General features: G+C 43.4%; 1 protein-coding gene across 20 annotated transcripts in view; it reads left to right on the top strand.

Moving 5' to 3' along the window:
• The window catches only part of celf6 (CUGBP Elav-like family member 6), a gene marked incomplete at its 3' end in the record, with an annotated part of 260109 nt that overhangs the window by 186762 nt on the left and 51669 nt on the right, over positions 1-21678 (top strand). For 10 of the 20 annotated variants that reach the window (XM_080445255.1, XM_080445246.1, XM_080445250.1 and 7 more), the window contains exons 4-5: positions 5244-5369; positions 19142-19221. In XM_080445255.1, the coding sequence (XP_080301381.1) occupies positions 5244-5369; positions 19142-19221 (206 nt within the window). Of the gene's footprint in view, positions 1-5240; positions 5370-19141; positions 19222-21678 lie in introns of all 20 variants that reach the window. The other 10 variants (XM_080445252.1, XM_080445244.1, XM_080445256.1 and 7 more) reach the window with 1 other exon arrangement.

The following is a 21678-nucleotide window of genomic DNA, read 5'->3' as shown; positions in this document are numbered from 1 at the left end:
CACATTCATGGCCAAGGTTTGGTCGAGCACTGACATACATACATTTCAGAACTACAGTACAATCCCAGGTAAAACACTGTTGGTCATTCCAAAGACTAGGTTAAAAAACAAAAGTACACACACACACACACACACACACACACACACACACACACACACACACACACACACACACACACACACACAGGGGCTGTGCTAAAAATCGATACCGCAATATATCGTATTGTAGTCCTTGCCAAAACACGTATCGATACACAGACGGCAGGAAATGTGTTAGGAGTGTGTGTGTGTGTGTGTGTGTGTGTGTGTGTGTGTGTGTGTGTGTGTGTGTGTGTGTGTGTGTGTGTGTGTGTGTGTGTGTGTGTGTGTGTCTGAGACTCAGATATGAGTTGCAACAAAAGACTAAAAATACAAAAGAAAAGGCCAGGGAGTACAAACATTTCAGATCTCTCTTTTAGAAGTGTGTTTGTGTGGCTGTTATAGAGAATAATAAAGAAGAGCTCCTGCAGTAAATTCAGTAGGACAAGGTCTAAATCAACGTGTATCACGATACGTATCGTATGGTATTTTGGCCTCTGTATCGTGATGGATATCATATCGTGAGGTTGTATAATACCCAATGGCAATACCAAGTCCCACATGCACACTCACACGCACGCAGGCACACACACACACACACACACACACACACACACACACACACACACACACACACACACACACACACACACACACACACACACACACACACACACATTTGAATAGTGTGATTTAAGTATATCTACCAGTTAATTTATCACTCATCCAAAATGACAGAAGTTCAGGATTATGAGGACATTAAAGGATATAGGGAGTTTTGTCTCTGTACCATAACCTATAAAAAACACCCATGTACGAACATGTGCATGAACCCATTATCACATCCGTCCCTCTCTCTCTCTCCCTCTCTCTGAGAACCGCCTTGAACGTAAAGCGGTCGGGTTAGTGGGAAAGTGGCGATTACAGTGGTCTCTTCAGAGCGGTGCAGAGCTCAACTGTTCTCCAGCTGCTTGGCTCAGCTCTGTCAGAGGGATGAGATGAGCCCCCTCTCAACCACAGATAAGTGCGAGGAGAGGTCAGACTGTCAGCGCAAAGTGTTCCGTTATACCACTATACTAAGTCTGCTCCGTGGAAAAGTCTTCACCCCTCTTAATGCAAATGTATGATTGTGCTTTAACACAGTAGCCATTGATCCCCCCAACCCCCCCCAACCCCCATTTTCCATTCTCTCTTTTAATGGAGGAACTCTTTCTCGATTGAACGTGAGATGTCTTCTTGTGCAGAGGCCGGTGCATTACAAGTTATTTATTCATATTCATAAAATGCTTGCTTTAAAGTGGCTCGCCAAAGTGGCCATAGAAGATGAGAGGAGAACTCGCAAAATCCAATAAGAGCCGACTTTGGAGACAGGTGCAGAGTGGACTAATTAATAGCAATCTCTGGCCGGGGCATGTGGTCAGCCGGCTGAGAGAGAAGCTCAGGCAGGTCAGGCAATGAAAAGATAGCAGCCTCCAAATTCAATTTCTTTACCGCGGCCCTCCCTAAAGGAAGGCTCCGAAGTGCACTCGCACTTTCTTTAACGCTTCCACCAGGGTGTAATTTATTTTTGCGTTTGCCAGCGCATTTGGAAAGTTCATTACCTCGCTCATGGCTTGTTAATTATCCTTGTAAAGCTGCCGTTAGATCTTCTCGGGTCCCCGGTACCGAGATGAGACTTTTGTCCCAAAACATTAACATGCCACGGGGGGCCCGTAAAAGTGTGTTCCGCCTGTTAAAGTTGTAGCAGTGACACCTCGGTGAAAACGTGGCAAGACGAAGGGGGCAATCAAAGCCAAGTCAGGTGTGCCTTGGGTGTGCTGCAAGGCTCGCCTCGTGTCTCACCTCTGCCGCCACGAGCAGGGGTCAGGCTCATTTCTGCGTAACACCTGTTTGGGGGGCTGGCTTATGGCTACACGGCTCCCCGCTGACATACGGTCCAGTTTTCTGTCTGCGGCGTCTCCATCAAAAAACACCAGTCTGCAGAACATGTGCCTGAGTCTGCCCGGCTCTCCTCTGGGCTCTCGTTCACCTCCAGGTCTGCCGCTGCAAGGGCACGAGCGATAATGAGCGGTAGAACCCGGGCTGGCGGACGTTTTGAGAGATGCGTCCGTGTGAGGCGTGACCGCGGGTGCGTCGAGGCGGGAGGTAGCGGGGGCGGACTTCTGCTTACTTACACATGAAGGCCTGTTAGCGTAGCAGCAGCATCAGCAGCAGCAGCAGCACCAGTGGAAGCCAGGAGTGGAGTGCGGCTTGGCTTCGGCCTTATTGATTATGCAGGTGCTCATTTGCGTGGCCAAGCGGGGAGTCGGCACGTGTCTCATTTGAACTGTTACAGGAATGGAACGGGATGCGATCTCCCCTGCCACCGCTGTGGAAAAAAGAAGCCCCGGCGTTTTTATTTTTAGAACGGTCTGCGTCTAATGGGGCCTGGCAGGTACAGGAGGCGTCGCATCTGTCGAGGACCAGGTGATACTCCCCATCCCCGCATCCCCCACCACCCAACCCCATCCCCCACTCCCTGTCCTCCGCTCCTTGCTGTCCGCTCCCTGCCGCAGTCCAAATGACTCACACTGAAGATCAACAGTGTCATTTCCAATAAACTCCCCTTCTCTTTCCTGCCACTTTCCATCAGTTCTGGGGATGGGCTCTTGCTAGTAGCCATTTCATTCCACAACACACCGGAATAGGGCGATGCATAATGTAGAAGTTGTACGGAAGATGAATGTTCTGTCTAATGCCAGGGCACCTGGAAGATTAATTGGATAGATCCTGTTTTGTGACTGGCCAAAGTTTAGTGGTATGGAGTCCATACATCTAGCCCCACACCGCCCCCCATCTGGAGCCTGGGCGAACTGCAGTGACATTGCAGAGATCGTATAGGGTGAAGCTGTCCATTAGAGTGCATCCAGGGTAAGTTTTGTAATTTCCCTGCAATTAGCTAGGGTTAGGAGAGGCAACCGGCTTACTGACCTGAGAGAAACCCTAAGGGACCCTGAATTTCACAGGATTCAGCCTATATTACAGTAGCATTGTGTTAGACTTTAGCCAGTGATGACTTTAGCTGGTGATGAAAGATAAATGTTTTGGAGGAAAATAGTGACTGTTGATTTGTTCATGATAATACTGCTTCTGTGACTGCTAGACTCACATCTTTTTACTGGTGATGAAGAGGCTCTCAAATGTTTGCATGTCAAGGAATCCCGAATAGATGCACATTAGCCTACATACCTTGATCCAGGCTGTCCTCATCTGATTCTTATAGTTTGATTTAGGACTGAACTGTGTGGAGATAAGTGTCAAGTGTGTCCCGATTAATGTAATCGGGACACAATCTCCAGGTTTAATGACCTGGAGATGGGTCTTCAATTGTATTCACGTTTTGAAGACATACATCAACAGAGAATTTTCTACTGAAGCATGGTGTTTGACTTCATGGGTAGCTGACTCCATTATAAAGCCTTGAGGTCTTACAGTAGCTTACCAACTTTACAGGAAACCGAGAATTAACCACATGAATCCATAGGATCCCTATTCTGGGCATGTCATACTATATAGGCATTCTGCAAATAGCAGATAATCTCACAACACATCAAAACACGACACATTGTGAGTTTGCTATTTTTCCGCTGTTTAACTTACAACAAAGTTTATAGGGGGGATACTGGTGACAATTTAACAAACGTTGCTGTGTTGTGCATGTGAGAGAATGGTAAAAAAAATAGCAGCCAGAGGAAAACAGAAACATGATCAGTGTAAGTGTCAGTGTTCATTTTGACAGCACATTTTTATGTAGTTTTAGTCATAGTTTTTTTTTAAATAAAATTCAATATTTTAGTAATCTGAAATGTTTTTTGACTTCCCTCCCTACCATTTTCACCTAGTGTGTATTTGTTGGCGAAATTGTCAATATATTTAGTCATAGTTTTAGTTCTACTTTAGTTTTCGTCAGTGAAAAAAGGTTGTTGACGAAAACATTTCGTAGTTCGTAGTTTTAGTCGACAAACTTAACAGTGGTGCAAGTAGAGGTGGACGATGAGAGGATGTGCTGGTTTCTATGAGAGAGAGTCAGTCAGATAGACAGAGCGGGGTGTGGTATAATGTCTTGAAGGGGCGTTCTTCGGGTCATGAAACATTTTGGCATTTACAGTCAAACACACATCAGTGTTTATAGGATCACAAAAGAAACCCGCTTGCACTTTGGGTCTGGCTAATGACTCGTCAAGTTATTTGTAAGGCCTTTTCAGTTCTTGGAGGTGCACACAAAACATCTTTATGATTTTGACCGGGAAAACTATTTCAGATTTTTTACAGTAAATGTAAACTTTAGTATAGATTACTTGGATTTAACAAATAGATAAATACATGTTTTAATATTAAAGTTATATAATTAATAAAATCGTTGTGTTTTGACAATTATTTGGGGGCCCACTTGCAATATTCTCACGGCCCGCCAGTGGCCCCCAGCCCACAGGTTGAGAATCGCCGGTCTAGCAGACCTACTTTTGCTCTGACTTGAGTACAAATTAAAGCAGCCGCAGCATCAGCAGCCATAGTTCCAGCTCCACCTCTGTGCTGATGCTTCAGTCTGTCTTTTCCTTCTCCACCTGACACCCACTGTGCTCCTACACCGCCCGTATACCGTAGGCACCCACAACATCTGTATCAAATGCTGTCCTCGCATCCAGCGACTAGAACAGCCCACAGATGACTCTCTCTCTCTCTCTCTCTCTCTCTCTCTAACTTGTAACGGTCGGATGGCTCTGGGATTGGAAGGGTGGGGGCGGAACAACACGCACACCGTACAGTAACAACAAAAACAACGGCGGAGGCAGCAAACGGCGAGATCAACAGCGGCAACGACAGCGGCGTGCGCCGACAACAACACAAAAACAACAACGACGACAGCGTATATTAGGCTCCGTAAGGCGCGGCAGACTGCTGATAAAAGGCAGAGGTTTGGAGTTATAGTTGTGCAGGTTTGCCTCACACACAGCTCAGCAGAACGGTGCCATCAGCTGTAGCATTTGTCTGTGTTTCTCTCTCTCTCTCTCCTTCTTCTGCCCCCCCCCCCCCGCATCCCCATCCCCATCCCACCCCGTCCCCGCCCCACCCCACCCCACCCCACCCCTTCCTCTCCTCCCCTCCCCCCGGTTTCCCTCCAGAAGACAGGAAGCTGTTTGTGGGGATGCTTGGCAAGCAGCAGAGCGAGGAGGACGTGCGCCGGCTGTTCGAGACCTTCGGCCAGATCGAGGAGTGCACCGTCCTGCGAGGGCCTGATGGGGCCAGTAAGGGTCAGAGCCCACACACCTCCCACTCTCCTCCTCTTCTTTCTTTCTCCCTTTTTTGTCTCCTTTTTAATCGTTTTCTCGCTGTCTGTATTACTGTATTACTGGTCTCTCTCTCTCTCTCTCTCTCTCTCTCTCTCTCTCTCTCTCTCTCTCTCTCTCTCTGTCTGATTGTACTATGCTGTGTCTTCGGCATACATTTTATCTATCTATCTATCTATCTATCTATCTATCTATCTATCTATCTATCTATCTATCTATCTATCTATCTATCCTGTATAATACACTCACAGTATATACGGTATGCAGTGTGTGTGTGTGTGTGTGTGTGTGTGTGTGTGTGTGTGTGTGTGTGTGTGTGTGTGTGTGTGTGTGTGTGTGTGTGTGTGTGTGTGTGTGTGTGTGTGTGTGTGTGTGTGCGTGCGTGCGTGCGTGCGTGCGTGCGTGCGTGTGTGTGCGTGTGTGTGTGTATTTGCGTTTGCTGAATCTCCTAGTCTCTTGGATTACAGTTTTTCCTTAATTGCTTCGACTCATTTCTTGAAACAGTGTTAACCTTCTTGCTGCTCTCAAAGCTCTATAGTGCTCTAGGGACAACACCTTTGCTCACCTGCAGAAGGTCACGACCAAAACATTTAATGCATGCTTCACAAACTAAGACTTATTGTCTCAAAAAGTAAAAGGGATCAAAATGTAAAAGTTCCTTTGAAATTTATCAACAATATTGATTAAAGCCAATATGATATTTCGATTTTTTTCGTCAATATGCCAGGGGGATGATGGAAATACTCCTTATCCACAGTCCAGTCTAGCCAATGTGTATCAAACTAAATAATATTCAGATGCCAATTTCAACAGTACAAGGTTTTACTTTATTTCCATGGAAATTCTCATCGTATTTTGTATTCACGTTAAGTAACTGTCTGACACCACAGTAAACTGAAGGAAAAAACCTACACTGCACAATACAAAAATATGTCAATACAAAAATAATGCATAGTCTAACACTCGAGCCTTATTCTACACAGCCTGCTCAAGGCGTAAATGTCGTGCCATCATTCCACCTGGCTGTTCTCTATGAAAGGTATACACAGACACAGACTGTGGGAGCGTTGTTGTTGTTGTTGTTGAGTCGGCAGCAGAGGTATAGTCTTGAACCGTTCCCGGCTTCTCTTCACTTTCTCCTCCAAGGTATTTCTGATCGCGCAAACACATTGCTATTTTCATAACCCGAGCTGACCTGACCCACCGCCATTAAAGACAGACAGCATTTTGAATGGGAAAAAATACGAAGCTTTTTATGTCTCGAGAAAAAGGTCGAGACGCGCGTCAGCGCTGACCTTAAAGTGGCGACAACAGATTGAAATCAATTTACCCTAAATGAATAGGTCTAGTCTGAATAAACAATGCATCAATCTTTTGAGTCGGCATTTTGTGAAATAAATGTGTAGGCTATTGTTGTAAATGTATAGACCGCCGACGGCTGTCATCTCTAATGTGTGCGTCTGCGAGCGTGTGTGGGAGAAAGAGAGAGAGAGAGGGGGACAGAAAGAGATCGAGCGAATGAGATAAAGGGATAGAAATGTACATTTTGAAGCGGTGAAGAGAATTCTGCAGTAGTTTGTGACTGCCGTCTACTAGGCTGTCGGTCCATTTTGTGTTTGAGTTTTTTATGTGAATATAGCTAACACTAGCTGGTAGGCTAGCCGGCATTACCTCATAGGTAGCCTAAACATAATCTCACGTCCTTTATAATTATTTTAGCCATCCATATGTTATTGCATGTGTCTTTCACCACCACAGAGGCAGATCTCTCTCTGCTCCCCTCCCCCCCAACCTCTTTCTCTCTGTTGCTTTGTTTCTTCATCACTCTCTCTGCCTTCGTGTGAGGGCTCTGACACAGCTGGACTGCACAACGTGTGTATTTGTGCCACTGTTTGCAGAACGTTATCGTTCGTCAGTGTGGACGCTCACATAATAGGCTATATGCGCAGCAGCCATATTGGAAAGCAATTGGGCCTCCTCTTCCTTACTTCCTTCATAGGTGTTACCAATGATATTAATGAAGGCTCTGTTTCACTCTGGTCAAACAAAGTCAGGGGTGCTGATATTGTTCATATTGGCTCACTAGAAACACTAGATACACCAGTGGGTCTCAAATTGGGGTCCACGGCACGGACCCTCATGGTTCCTTGAGGGGGTTCCAAATGAACCCTTCAGGTTTGTACACTCTCAGAGTTATGGGGTCCTTGAAATTAAAAAAAGTGTAAGAACCACTGAGCTATACTAAATGGAACAGAGCCTTCATTAGTATCATTGGTAACACCTATGAAGAAAGTAAGGAAGAGCCCCAATTTCTTTCGAATATGGCTGCTGTGCATGGAGCCTATTATCATTTTAGTTGTTGTGCTTGACATGAACAGTCCTTTATACTCTTGGTTGTGCATCGTGTCATGCACCGAAAATAGCCGATTTACAAGCTCACAAGGTGTTGCAGCATGGCACGTTGTTAACTTGTAGGTCGAATACACTTTTGGCGGCCAACTAAGTATAAATCAGGCATAACACAGTGACCGGGTAGCTCAGTCGGTAGAGCCTCTGGACCACAAGGTCATGGGTTCGATCCCGCGCACCGCCACCTCAGAGTATGGGTAGCACAGCTTGGGTGCGGCAAATTGTGTACTGGGAGCTGATGGTAGGTGTGGCGCTCCACCTCTGCATTCCCCGGGGTCTAGCGCATGGTAACGGGAATAGACTCCCGCGTTCGCTCCGACATACTTATTATTACTTACTTATACACAGCAAAGATGGAGTGCTACACTAAAGACTCCAATGTAGCACAGATTTTCATCGATATTACACCTATTACACTATTTTCCATTGCGTTGCAACGGGGGGGGGGGGGGGGGGGGGGGTCTTCTTGCATGATGCAACCATCCCCGATAGCTGCAATGTTCTGCTGTGATGACATCACCAGCAGCATCCATTGTAGACATCTGACCTCCATGCAGAAAAGAATATTCCTCAGTTGTATTCAGGAATGGAGCACGTGATAGAAGAAACAACATTAGCTTCCTTTGGTGATGGACAGCAAGCCATTCCCTGGTGGAAGAAGCTTACGTTATCCCTCACTAAATATACGCGGATGGGCTTTTTCGTCACCCTATAATCCGCATGTAAACATTCATCATTCATCTGTCATCCAACCAAATTAATTATATTATCCTATATAGACCCGCACCGGTCTATACAGTATATTCTAAATTCTTCTTTTTTCGTGCACTCGAACCTGTGGAGGCCGTTCTAACTGTACTGTAGGCAATGGGATTCTATATGGATAAGTACTTGGTACTCCAAACAATTTCACTCACCACCACTGTCGCTGAAGGTGACCAAGCCCTTCATCGTCCATCACTTTATCACTTCACAACTTTTGCATATGACATATCCAGCACTTGACTCGTCGGCAGGGTTAACAACTTCACCAAATCACTCCCACGGCCTTCTTTTTTTGTTTGGTTTTAAATTCTCCTTTGTTACGTTTGTTACGTTTGACCCCAGGTGCTGGCACGTGTAGTAGGCGGCTAATTCGTAATGTAATGTGAAGTCGAAATGACTTCACATTACAATACCACAAACGCACGCATGCATATATCTTGGCCTTTTTAAAACCTATAATATATATCTAGACTATAATAGGCCTATAGATAGATGTCATTATTTAACCCACCCTAAGTCAATTCACTATTAATTAATATATACATTGTTATGTTATTGTTATCCGCGGCATCCATGGCTGAAACCACGATCTGCACATCTCTATCCCACACAGTTACCAAACCTCTCTCATTCTCTCTCAAATCTATGTAGCGGGTGCCCGAGAACATCAGGAGTTTCTGGGTGTTGCCTGGGCCGATATTGAGAATAATGCGTACTTGCAGCATTGTCAGATATTATTGCAGCACAAGATTTGGCCCGGCACATCCTCCACTGTGACTCGGTGGCCTAGAACATTTCATCCACGTCTATACTGCCTTTGGCCAGATTGAAACCAGCCTGGTCCACAAACACAAGCGCGTGAAGGATTGCACTTCCTCCCCAGCTCCATTATTCTCTTTAATACAATAAACAAAATATCAAATAGGTTTTACTGTAAAAAGCATACAGTTACAGCAAAGTAAAAATGTTCTGTGTGTTTCTCTGCAACTTCAATAAGTATACTGTATGCATACAGCATATGCATCAATACAGGCCATAAATACACATTAATTACCCCTCGGGATGAATAAAGTACCTACCTACCTAATGAAGGAAAGTTATAGTGCACAATAATATTGTGTATTCTGTCATCATCTCTTATAGAGATGGTGACAGAGTTTTCACGCTGGATCTCTCTAGGTGTAACAGCATTATTTGCTACTATTTGCAGAGCTTGTAGATCTGCTCTTTTGATGTACAACACAGCATATACTATATAGTAACCATTGCTCCTCTTCATTGAGCAGGCAGTTTCCATGTCCGCTTATAAGCAATTTCTGCTTGTTTTTCCTGTAGAGTCTTATTGTAAATAATATATTTCATTTTCAACATTTTCATGTCAAGATTTTGGTGCCATATTAATCCATTAAAACCGGGAAAGCATCTGTGTCGCGCTGCGAGCTTGTACATCTGCTATTTTTGAAAGATTTTTTAAAAATCGTGAAAGTGTAAATTGTTGAATAACTTTGAATTGCGAAAAAAGTTTGAGAGCTACTGATTTAGAAGGCAGCTGTAGTAGGATCGGCCTCAGGTCTTATTTTACTGCTCCCCCCTTGTGGGTGGCAGGCAGCACACAGTCCCTTCTTTTGGGATTGTTTTTGTAAGACCTGTCCTCTTGTTTCTCTCTTATTTCCCTGGTCCAGGTTCCTCCGCGGTCAGAAATCCTAGTGATTGTGTTGTTGTTTGCTACCCACACCGCGTTGCAGATCCCTTGCTCTTTGTCGAGGTGTAGAAACTGCTCTTCTGACACCAGCACACGGTGCTGGAATCCACAAATAGATTATATTACTGTACTGTGTGCTGTAATGCACTGTCCTGTTCTGTAACTGAGTGCCTCATGCATTTCTTACAGTGCAAGTTTCAGTCACGCATTGACTTTTATTCCAACTTTTATTGACTTTACAATAATTCTACTGTATTTTTGTTTTGTTTGTTACTTTACAGTAATTCTACTGTATTGCTATAACTGGAACACTGTAACTTGAATCATTCCAGTATTGACGGAGAACATACTTTTTTCCCTGTGGAATGTTTGGATAATTGAAGACATTGTAGCATGGTTTTATACGCTAGGCTGTATTCGGTGACCAGCATCTGTCGCTAAAGCATGATTTATACCAGCGGTTCTCAACCTGTGGGCCGGGGCTCACTGGTGGACTGGGCGGGTATCGCAAGTGGGCCCCCTAATAACTGGCAAAGAAACTAAGAAATTATTGATGATATAACATTAATATTAAAAGAAAATGATCAAATTATGTTTCTTTAGAACCTTGAATAGTGAGCTTTTAATCGTAATATCACTAGATAGGAGCTTAAAGCATGCTACGTTAGTTCCATTGATCCAAGCCGGAACACAATCGATTTATTGATCATCAAAATAAACATGCTCTGAAAAGGCAGGCGACCCACCCATCTGACCACTTAACACGGCAGTGTTAAGTGGTCAGTGAGATCTGCAATACGGTGTGGGTAGCAAACAACATCACAAGAACAGATTGAGAACCACTGATTTATATACTTTCTCATAGGACGGCATAGCATGCCGAAAATAGCAACGTGATTACGTTGTGAGCTTGTAGATCCGCTATGTTCAGGGCACAACGCATCGTACGACAGAGCATGAATGAAGCATTTACTCCTCTTCCTTGAGCAAGCAGTTGTACATGTACTCAAGTACATACGTATGTACAATACTGAGGTACTTTTACTTTACTTTATACTAGGGATGTTCGATATAGACTTTTTTGCCGATATCCGATATTCCGATATTGTCCAACTCCCGATACCGATATCAACCGATACCAATATATGCAGACCTTTTCACCAAAAGTCAACTAACTCTCAGGTAACAACATCACATATCTAATAAAATAAAATAGCTATAATATCAATATAATATAATAAAATACAGTGATGTTGTCAGGTTTTCAATGAAGTGAGTCGGGACTCACTGGTGGTCATTTAAATGAGTCCCACTAATCTTAGATTAGATGTTGGCCTATTTGACAGTGCAGAAGCATAATTGCCTTGATGCCTATAACATTAATGAGCGTCAACGAGCGTCAGCTGGACACAGACACACACACACACACACACACACACACACACACACACACACACACACACACACACACACACACACACACACACACACACACACACACACACACACACACACCTGCCCTCTGCAGTGCTCTAATTTGATTTCTCTCCAAAAGACCTTGAATATGATGGAATATGATTAAGGATTACTGTGATTATGGTAAACTCACATTTCTTATCACACACACACACCATACAGTAAGAGCTCCTGTAACTTATTACAAGTTAACCGGTATAGTTTTTTTCCCAAAAACCAATACAGATATTTTCCGATATTACATTTTATGCTAAGGACAATAATATCAAACATCCCTACTTTATGCTTCTACTCATCTACATCTAAGAGGCAAATATTGTACTTTTTACAAATATTGTACTATTGTACTTTACACTACAATTATTGGAAAGTTATTTTGTAGATTCAGATTATTAATTCAATCGATGTGATGCATTGTGGGCTTGTAGATTGGCTATTTTCTGAATGTAGAATGTAGATTTTGTTTTACTTTTTGGGCATATTTTGCTATGTATACTGCTACTATATTATAACATATTGCTACTTTTACTGAAGTGAAGAATCTGAGTACTTTTTCCACAACTGCTGTTAAGAATTTAATGGCCAGGTTCCTTCATGTTCAGAAATGTTAGTGATTCTGTTGTTGTCATGCTCAATAAATATGTTTGGCATAATACATAGGCCTACACATGAATAGCACCTGTGTGCTAACTTGACATAATGTGTGATTGGTTGATGTACAGTATGGCAAACCATTTGTTATTGAAGTTCAACTGACAGGAAATGTACCAATTTAAACCAAACCAAAAAGAAAAATCCCTATTTCTGTAATAATATTCATGGTAAATATGCCTGAGAGATTTTGACAATTGAATGGGCTGTTGTTCATATCATGACTTACACAATGAAATAATTCATACTATTGAACTGAGAAGTTTTGATCAGCAAGATATATTGATTTGGTAATTGTGCAAATGCTAATTGTTTACTCATTTGATGTGCTAAAGCATTTGAGTTTGAATGAGAAATGCATATGTTGTGAACAAGTGCACAGTGGTTTAGAGGGTATTGCACATGTTGTTTGAATCATTAGGGTTGCAACATTTAATCAATTAAAATTAAAATAAATATTTAATTAAATATTCACCTGTTTCCTAGGCTGTGTGTTTTCCACTTCCTGTCGATTTGATCCAATGAAATCCAATGAAACTGGTCAGATGACCAATGATATCCAATGAAATCGACAGGAAGTGGAAAACACACAGCCTAGGAAACAGGTGAATACATTTTGAGGCGGGAAATTAATTATATTTTTCTGCTTGTCAGTATAGTTGACAAAAAATGTCTAAAATACCCAAAATAGCTGATCTACAAGATAACAACGTGTAGTGATGCAACAAATTTTTGCTATTTTTACATGATACCATTTTATTACAAAGTAAAAATGTATAAAACGAGGCTTAAGTGGTTAATCAGATTAATTGATTTAGTTGATTATAAAAAATCTATTCGAATTTCTACTCGTCATTTTGTCCATATAAAAACACACTTCTCTACTACTTGATTAATCTAAAAGGTAATCCATAGAATAATCACTAAGAAAACTTTTGAGAATTGTGCCAAAGCAAAACTATAAAATTTTTGTACTCTCTCTCTCTCTAGTCATTACGTCTCTCTAGTCTCGCTTCACTTACTGTACTCTTATTGACATTCTCCGTTCTTCCTCGTTTTCATCTCCAGGCCCTTCTCTATCTCTATCCATTACTCCATTCTTTCTCTCTTCTTTCTCGCTCTCTGTTTATTGTATCTCTGCAGCCTGGCTTCGGCAGTAGTCAACTCATTGCATCCATTACTGTATTTTGTGCGTGTGCGCGTGCGTCCGTACGTGCGTGCGTGGCTCTCGCTCTCTAGTCAAGTTTGTTCCAATTCAATGCAATCTACAGTATTGCCACAAATGTTTCCATGCTGCCATAGTGTGAAGGACATACTGGGATGATGAATTAATAAGGAATTAAGAAATAATTAACATCAAGAATAGTAGAACATTGTACACAAGATAATAACGTAAGTCTGTTTGTGTGAACAAATTGTTTGACATTGTACAGGTGCGTGTGCACCTGTACAATGGATTCATCTAGTCCCTCTTTAATTGCTTCTCTCTTGGTTTATTTCATCTGCTTTGCTATATATTCTTCTCTCCTTTCTTTACATTCCTTCACTCTTTCAACTCGGGACGTCCTCCTCGCTGCATTTTCACGTGTTCCTAATTTGTCTGTCGCACATTCTTTTCAACTCTGCCGATGCCGCCGCGTGTGTGTGTGTGTGCTCACACCTTCCTCCTCTCTTTTCTCACTACTTTCAATTTGTCATTCGCACTCGTTTGTTCCTGCTCCGCCTCCTCCCACTTAAAAAGGCAGATTCATACTTCGTCCCGCCGACGGTGTTTCTCGCAGAGAACAGCAGACCTACAAGCCTACAAAGCGTCACACACGCGCCGCTTTGTGAGCTTGTAGGTCTACTGTTCTCGTGGCTGTTAATTTTAATTAAACTCGTTTTTACTCCTTCAGACCCCCCCCCCCTCCCCTCCATCTCCTCCATCCCCTCTCCGCTCTGGCTCCTGTTTTCGACAAAACAAACAGATCACAAACACCTCCTCCTCCGCGTTCTCCTCACCGCCCACTTTCCCCTTCATCTTCTCCTCCTCACTGTTAGCGGGAAGGTGGTAGGAGGAGGAGGGGTGGTTGTTTGTTCCTTTTCCCACGTCCCCCCTATCCTCACTCCCTAGGGGGGGGAGTGAGGATAGGATAATGTCCAACTGTAAATAAAAGCATTCTCAGCTGGAATGTTTCACCACCGGCGGTGCGTTCAGGGAATGAGCTCAAATCCCCCCCGCCCCCCCTCCACGTGTATACATGCTTTGTTTTGTTACCTATAAAAAAAATATATATATATTCTGCAACTCTTCCCACCATCATCCTGTAATGTAGGGGCTCCTCTCCCCACAATCACACAATTTATTTCAAGCGCTATATATGGCATGCTAAGGTGATGGTGTCCTGCGAGGCTGAGGAAGCCAAGACACTCTCTCTCTCTCTCTCTCTCTCTCTCTCTCATTGTCACATTCCCTGTGATTTATCCTGCCATATTACAGTAAATGTCTGTCTGATGTGTGAACGGGATTATGTGGCGGGCTTGTGTGTGTGTGTGTGTGTGTGTGTGTGTGTGTGTGTGTGTGTGTGTGTGTGTGTGTGTGTGTGTGTGTGTGTGTGTGTGTGTGTGTGTGTGTGTGTGTGTGTGTGTGTGTGTGTGTGTGTGTGTGTGTGTGTGTGTTGGTTGAGGGGGGGTTATAATGTGTGCATCTAAAATGTACATGAAAAGCAGAGGCAGCCTATATAGTGCCTCTATACCTATGTGTCTACATCTGTTTGTCTCGGGTCTAAAAACCCAGGTTCTGTTGCTCCTCTCTTTCTTCCTCACTCCCTTGCCCCCCCCCCTGCCCCCCCCCCCCCCTTTTCGCTCTCTCCCCACCTTTCCTTCCCTTCTGTCTGGCTCCCTTCCTGTCTGCACAGATGCATCGTGCTGATTGACAGCACATCAAATGAAATAAGGACGCTGTCGCGGTGTCAGAAAGGTTCCACTTTTCTCTTTTGTTAGCTCCTTTTCTTGGCACCCGGTCCCCTCTGTACCCCCCACACCCGACTATCTCTCTCTCTCTCTCTCTCTCTCTCTTTCTCTCTCTTTCACCACCTGCCGTACCTCCGCAGTGTGTTGACATTTGTCTCTCATTCCTGCTCACTCGGTCGCTCCCTTTGTCTCAGTCTCTCTGCTGTGACGACGAGGCACTGCGGTAACGTCTAACGTCTGGGTTCGGTGCCATCGCCAAGACAATGCTCCGGTATCCAGGTGACTGATCATATCTCTTTACCTCGACACCGCAGTCCCACGCAGTCATTAAAGAGGCGCCACGGCTAAATTATTTTGGCAGCCACCGCAATCAACGCGAGGGCGCCTTGTAACTCGAATGAGAGACACCTTGAAATTGACAATGGTATCGGTTCCACGAGGCAGCCTCTGTGCCCAGCGTTGGTGTCGGTTTTTGCCACTCGACTGCTTCTCTGTTCCCCTCCTTTGCCCAATAAAAAAAAGGAAAAAAAGTGTGTAGAAGTTTAGCATCAGTCTTGTCAGATTTTGCGATAGAAAAGCAACCAGGTCTTTGAAAACAAGCCCAAAATAAGCGACTAAAAGGCAGGTCAGTCACGCGTACAGCTTACAACTGTATCTAATGTTGTTTTAGTGCAGTGGTTCAAACATTTTCACGTCAAGGACCCCCAAATTAATATGTATTTGGCCGTGGACCCTCATCTGAAAATATTTTTTGAGCCAGTGAACCCCATTCAAGATTTGTGTTGTAAAATGTTTCAAAAACATTCCAGATATTTCACATAGTTTTCAAGAATTCTTTGAAAATAGCCAATGTGTTTAGGTTTAAAGTGGTTCAACTGAAGCAAGTCCAAATAAGCAACTACACTTGAGAAACAAACCCACAAAACCACAACCCAATATTTACAAGCAACTTTACAGGAAAACAAGCCCAAAAGTCTCTTATAATACGTGGACTCTGCAACACTGTTTTAGCATCCATCGCTCGATGGCCTAACTCCTCAAAGTACTTTTGGAGTGCCACACTTGCTGCCAGAGTTGAGTAGAAACCCCCTGAATTGTCACGAATAATAGAGAGATGGCTTTTAGGTCTGTAATTAAGTTGTGTTATAAATGTCACCCATCCACCGCAATGGAATTCATGCATACATATTACCTCTGGCTTGAAAGCAATGCAATCTCTCCCCCCCCCACCCCCGCCCCCCCATCCTCATTCTCAGCCATCAAATTGAAAAGGAAAAAACCCTCAGATGTGCACTATAATTTATGAGGCAGCAGCACTTCCAACTCTTTGGAGATGTCACACCGTAAAATCCTCAGCGTTAATTTAGCTTCCAAGATTGTACAAATGGGACCAAATGGGACCTGTAAGGGTTCCGTTTGGTTCCATTTTGAGTTAAATTAACACTGTGTGTTTTACAGTGCATGTTCTTCTCACTGTATCTTTTTGTTTGTTTTCTAGGTCAAAGCAAAGCAAGGTGGCATGTCTTGTTTAGATGAGGATTTTTGAGGACCTTGCGTGTTTGACAGCACTCTCCCTCTAAATGCCATGTGTCGAGCTCTGCAATTTCAGCTTTCTCTCCGTCTCTCTCTCTCTCCCACCCCCTTCCTCTCTCTCTCTCTCTGTCTCTGGGCCGGGCTAATCTGTGAAGGGCACCGAGACCCGGCCTTAATATCTGACAACCTCGTTAGGTGATTACTGCAAAGGTGCCCACCAGTAAGCCCATCTCTCGCCTGGTGGACAAACCACAGGCCCTTTGAATGCCAGAACAAACCGTCCCTTATTATCTCAACTACAAAGGTTAAACACTTTTGTTCCTTCAAAGACAGACGCAACACAGACAAACGGCGCCCAGCGGGCCGCCTCGTTTCAGCCGGACAAACGGGGGAGCCTTTCCTTTCCCTTTCTGCTTTCGAGCCAAGGGGGCGCGCCTCGGAGAAGGGAGAGCGTCTGCTATGTGGCGGCATGGCACGAATCAAAGACTCCTTTTGACATATCTGGTCGTCCTCTGTAGTTGCATCCGCTGCTTTGATGCCGATTCAATGTACAGGAAACCTTTATAAACTCTTGTTGTTTTTATACACCCCTACCAAAGCTTTTCATCATACTGCAGTTGTAATCATCAACTGTTAATTTAACTCCACCAGTGTACGAATATAATCACATGGACCGCAAGGGTCCATTTGTTTACGTTTGAACATTCACGGAGTTACAAATGTATACATTAACACTGGATCTTACTGTGTGTGATCTGAGAGGTCGAGGCGGAGATTCGCCTACAGTTGATTATTATACGCCTGTTGTCTTTTAGTCTTTCCCATTGGGTCTGTAAATGATTCATTTGCTTCATTTGTGCGAAGCAAAGCTTTCCTCCTGAGATGCTGAAGTTAAAATGGGTCTACCTATCAGCCACTGTAATTTGAATGAATCTTCACCTCACCCCCTGTGGGGAACAGATGATAAATAAATGCATATGAAGTGTCTAATTGGCTTGTTGGGGAAGTTTTTGTATCTACGGTTCAGTAGGAGCTGAAGGTGAAACGCGGTACGGTTTTAAAGACATCGGTCCTGCTTAATGAAAAGTAGGGAGCAGAATTAATCCCGACGAGGTCGCTAATGAGATATATCTTGACTTAACACATGAGCTACCTGGAGGCAAAGGGATAAGAATAGGATGTAAAATAATACCTCACACTGTCCATGACAACTGTAAAGCTTGAAATTTTAATTTAATGGGGAAAACTTAATTTGGGAAAATTATCCATAACATTTTGGTTCCACTGTATTTCAGTTCACCTTTATTCTACATGGTGGGCATGTACTCTCTATCCTGTGTTGTCTGTCAATCTGATTACAGGTTCATAATAGACAGAATAAAATAGGATAGAACAGAAAAGCAATGGTCCCAACCATGTAAATGATGATTGATGCATCGCAGAGTTGAGAGAGTTGTCAGTACATATTTCATATTTACAAAAATCTATATGCAAATAAATATATATATGCAGGTTTGAGTTCTCACATGCAATCAAAAACATTTCTTTCAAGATCAAGTAAAATATATATTTTATATGAAATATATTCACTCATTTTCTTGTATTCCGGCCAATGTTTATCCCCCCTCCCCACTCCCTCTTTTGTGTGCAATAACTACACAACAGACTTAAGATGATTTGAATGCCCCCCTGAGCAAAGTCCCCCCTCCCCCCTCCCTCCTACCCCTGTATGAAATTATACGTGAGGAGCGAGAAGATTCGGTTAGATAGGCAGATTACAATACTATGCCTTTGTCATCATAATCTCTTTAACGAGTGGCTGCACACAAATCACAAAGTGTAAATATTAAAACAGATTAATAGTCACAAACAAGTCTGGGTCGTCCAGGGGTGTGGGGGTTTGGGGGGGGGGGAGTGGGACGGGGCTGAGGAGTGGAGCTTTTCAACACATTTAGACTGTATTTATTCAGAGTTATGCGCAGAAAACACAAATGGCATGAATGTTTTAACAAACCACACACTTGTAACAATGACTGATATTTTTTTTAGGCTGTTATTCTATATGCTGCCTTCCTGATGTTGCTTCTCTGTCCCCTTCCACCTCCATCCCACCTTCTTTCTTCTCTCTCTCTCTCTCTCTCTCTCTCTCTCTCTCTCTCTCTCTCTCTCTCTCTCTCTCTCTCTCTCTCTCTCTCTCTCTCTCCGTCTCTCCCTCTCTCTCCCCTCATATTTCTTTGTGGGTACACAGGGTGCGCCTTTGTCAAGTTCTCCAGCCACGCAGAAGCACAGGCCGCCATCAACAGCTTGCACGGTGGACAGACCATGCCCGTGAGTACCACGCTTGTACGCGCTCCCAAACTCTACACACACACACACACACACACACACTCACACTCACACTCACACTCACACTCACACACACACACGCACACGCACACGCACACACCAGAACATGTACCATGGGAAGAATAAGCAGCAGCGATCACTGTCGTGAAAAGCGTTGCCTTTCAAAGCTCCCGACGAGCCCACACAGCCTTGCATACATTCTCGCTGTGTATTATCGCACACAAAAGATTCCCACAGTCAGCATCCGCCAGCTCACAGTGCACAGCTGCACCCTCTGTATCTCTGTCTTCTCACTCAATATCCATTTCCTTCTGCCCCTATTCATCTGGCTTTCTCAGCCCGAGATAGACAGCCTTATAAAGATATGATTGCCGTGGGCAGCGCATGAATCCTTGAATGTATCCTCAGGAAACATTTTGCTGCATCCATCAATATGTTGTTCTTCTCTGTATGTGTGGATGCTATACTCCAGTTCTGAGACTGAACCGAAGCTGTGGTGGAGACTGTTTGGAAAGAACCTGAACCGTGTTGCTTGCTTTATTAGTGCAAAAGAAACACACCAGCCCGGGTTGCTTGAGCGTGTTATTTTCGCGGTGACTCTTGCGGTACGGCGGTTGAGTTATGTACATCGCTAAAACACATGATTAAAAATAGCACAATTAAAATTTCAACAGTTTACATTACTCATTGTCAAAAAGTCTGATGCCGGCGGGAAGAGGGCAGTTTTTCATTCGATTAGTCCTGGGCTGCGGGTCCCTTTGTGCTTTCCACAGGAGTCAGACCATCCTTTCTCCCTGGGTGTGTGGAGGGACAGGGCTGTGGAGAGGAGAGGGTCACAGTGGTGGGTGGATCGTGGGATGTGTCTGGCTTTAATGTGTAACATGAGAAAATCTTCTGTCTGGGGAGAAAATAATGTTCTTTTAAGAGTAATTATGTAAGATTTAAAAAGGAAAGTTAGTTCATTTATAGGAAAAGTAATTCATGTTCTCATGCGCTAAAAATATATTTATGTTAAAGCTATAAAGCTATACTTACAACGTTTACATGCACATGCACTATTCTGGTTCATACTGGCCTGCCTGTCTGTCCTGTCTGTTGTCTGACTGGATTGTGAGATCACATGACGTATGGAATCAGGTGTGTTATGATAGAGGACTTTCACGGAATGTTTAAAATGCCCATTTCATCGTCCGTGTTGGAAGAAACACTGGTTGCTATCTGAAAATTGGTGTCTGATTACTGGATCATGTAAACAAGTCACAGTGGAGCAGTAATTTCATGCTTTTCCAATATTTTATCTACTCTTATCACTGCATAGAAACTAGTCATTTGCTTTTGAAACTGGTTACCACTGGATCCAGGCAGCCATGGTGGAAGAAAAAGAACAATACAATACAAATATTCTGTTCAAGGCCTCTGTTGTGAAGTTGTTGAAAGGTGTGACCAAAATCAAAAGAGGTTAAAAAGGGTATCCATCAAGTTTATTCCTTAAGTTAAGAGCGACAGACACACACACACACACACACACACGCACACGCACACGCACACGCACACGCACACGCACACATGATATGAATGACATCACTTGTTTGCTGACCTTAGTTGTCACTGAAACCGAATCACAGAAAAAAAACATTACGAATAGAAAGAAAATCCAAGGCACCCGCATGGGTTAGAATCTAAAATAGCCTTGATTCAATAAATTAGGGCTAAAAATATTTACTGCTGTCAGGGAAAAGTATTTATGTGAAAATCTGGATGTTTGGTTGTTTTTAGCATTTCGGCTGATTGGCTTGGGGGAAAAAACACTTAAATTAAATTATTTGTAAATGTGGGGCTGAATGTGCTTTGGCAGTTTTTTTTGTATCCATCAGACTATTCCCCTTGAAGACAGGACTTGTCTGAAACTGTTCTGGATAAGCTTGTAAGCTCGTAGCGTAAAGACAATCAATAGATTCACTGTGAGCAGGAAATAGAAAGTGTGTTGAACATGAACATTGAGAGCTGCTTTGGCTGCAAGAATGAGAAACAGCGGGTCCAACAACTCATATGTGTCTGTCTGCTGTATGCTAACACATTCAATCCGGGAACGCATACTGTGACATTTTAGATTTTTTTTTGTTGCTATAACCATTATTTTATACTTTGGGCTATTCAAAAATACCAGATCTACAAGCTCATTGCGCGAGTGCCGCGCTATGAGCTTGTAGATCTGCTATGTTTTTTTTTTTTATCGTGAGAAATCGTAAAAGAATTGTGCAGATCTGAATGTATATGTTTTTTAAAGCGAACATTTTTAACTCAAATCTTTGCTTCTGGGGATTCTACAAATGTCTTCTAAACTACAATATCAGTGGTTCTCAAACTTTGTTCATGTCAAGGACCCCCAAAATTGTATGTATTTGTCCGCGGACCCCCCCCCCCCCCCTCTATCTCAAA

The sequence above is a fragment of the Gymnoscopelus braueri genome (genome assembly GCF_963280865.1).
Source record: "Gymnoscopelus braueri genome assembly, chromosome: 1".
NCBI classification, from domain to species: Eukaryota; Metazoa; Chordata; class Actinopteri; order Myctophiformes; family Myctophidae; genus Gymnoscopelus; species Gymnoscopelus braueri.
The sequence above is the reverse complement of the archived record's forward strand: the minus strand, read 5'-3'. Positions and strand labels throughout refer to the sequence as shown.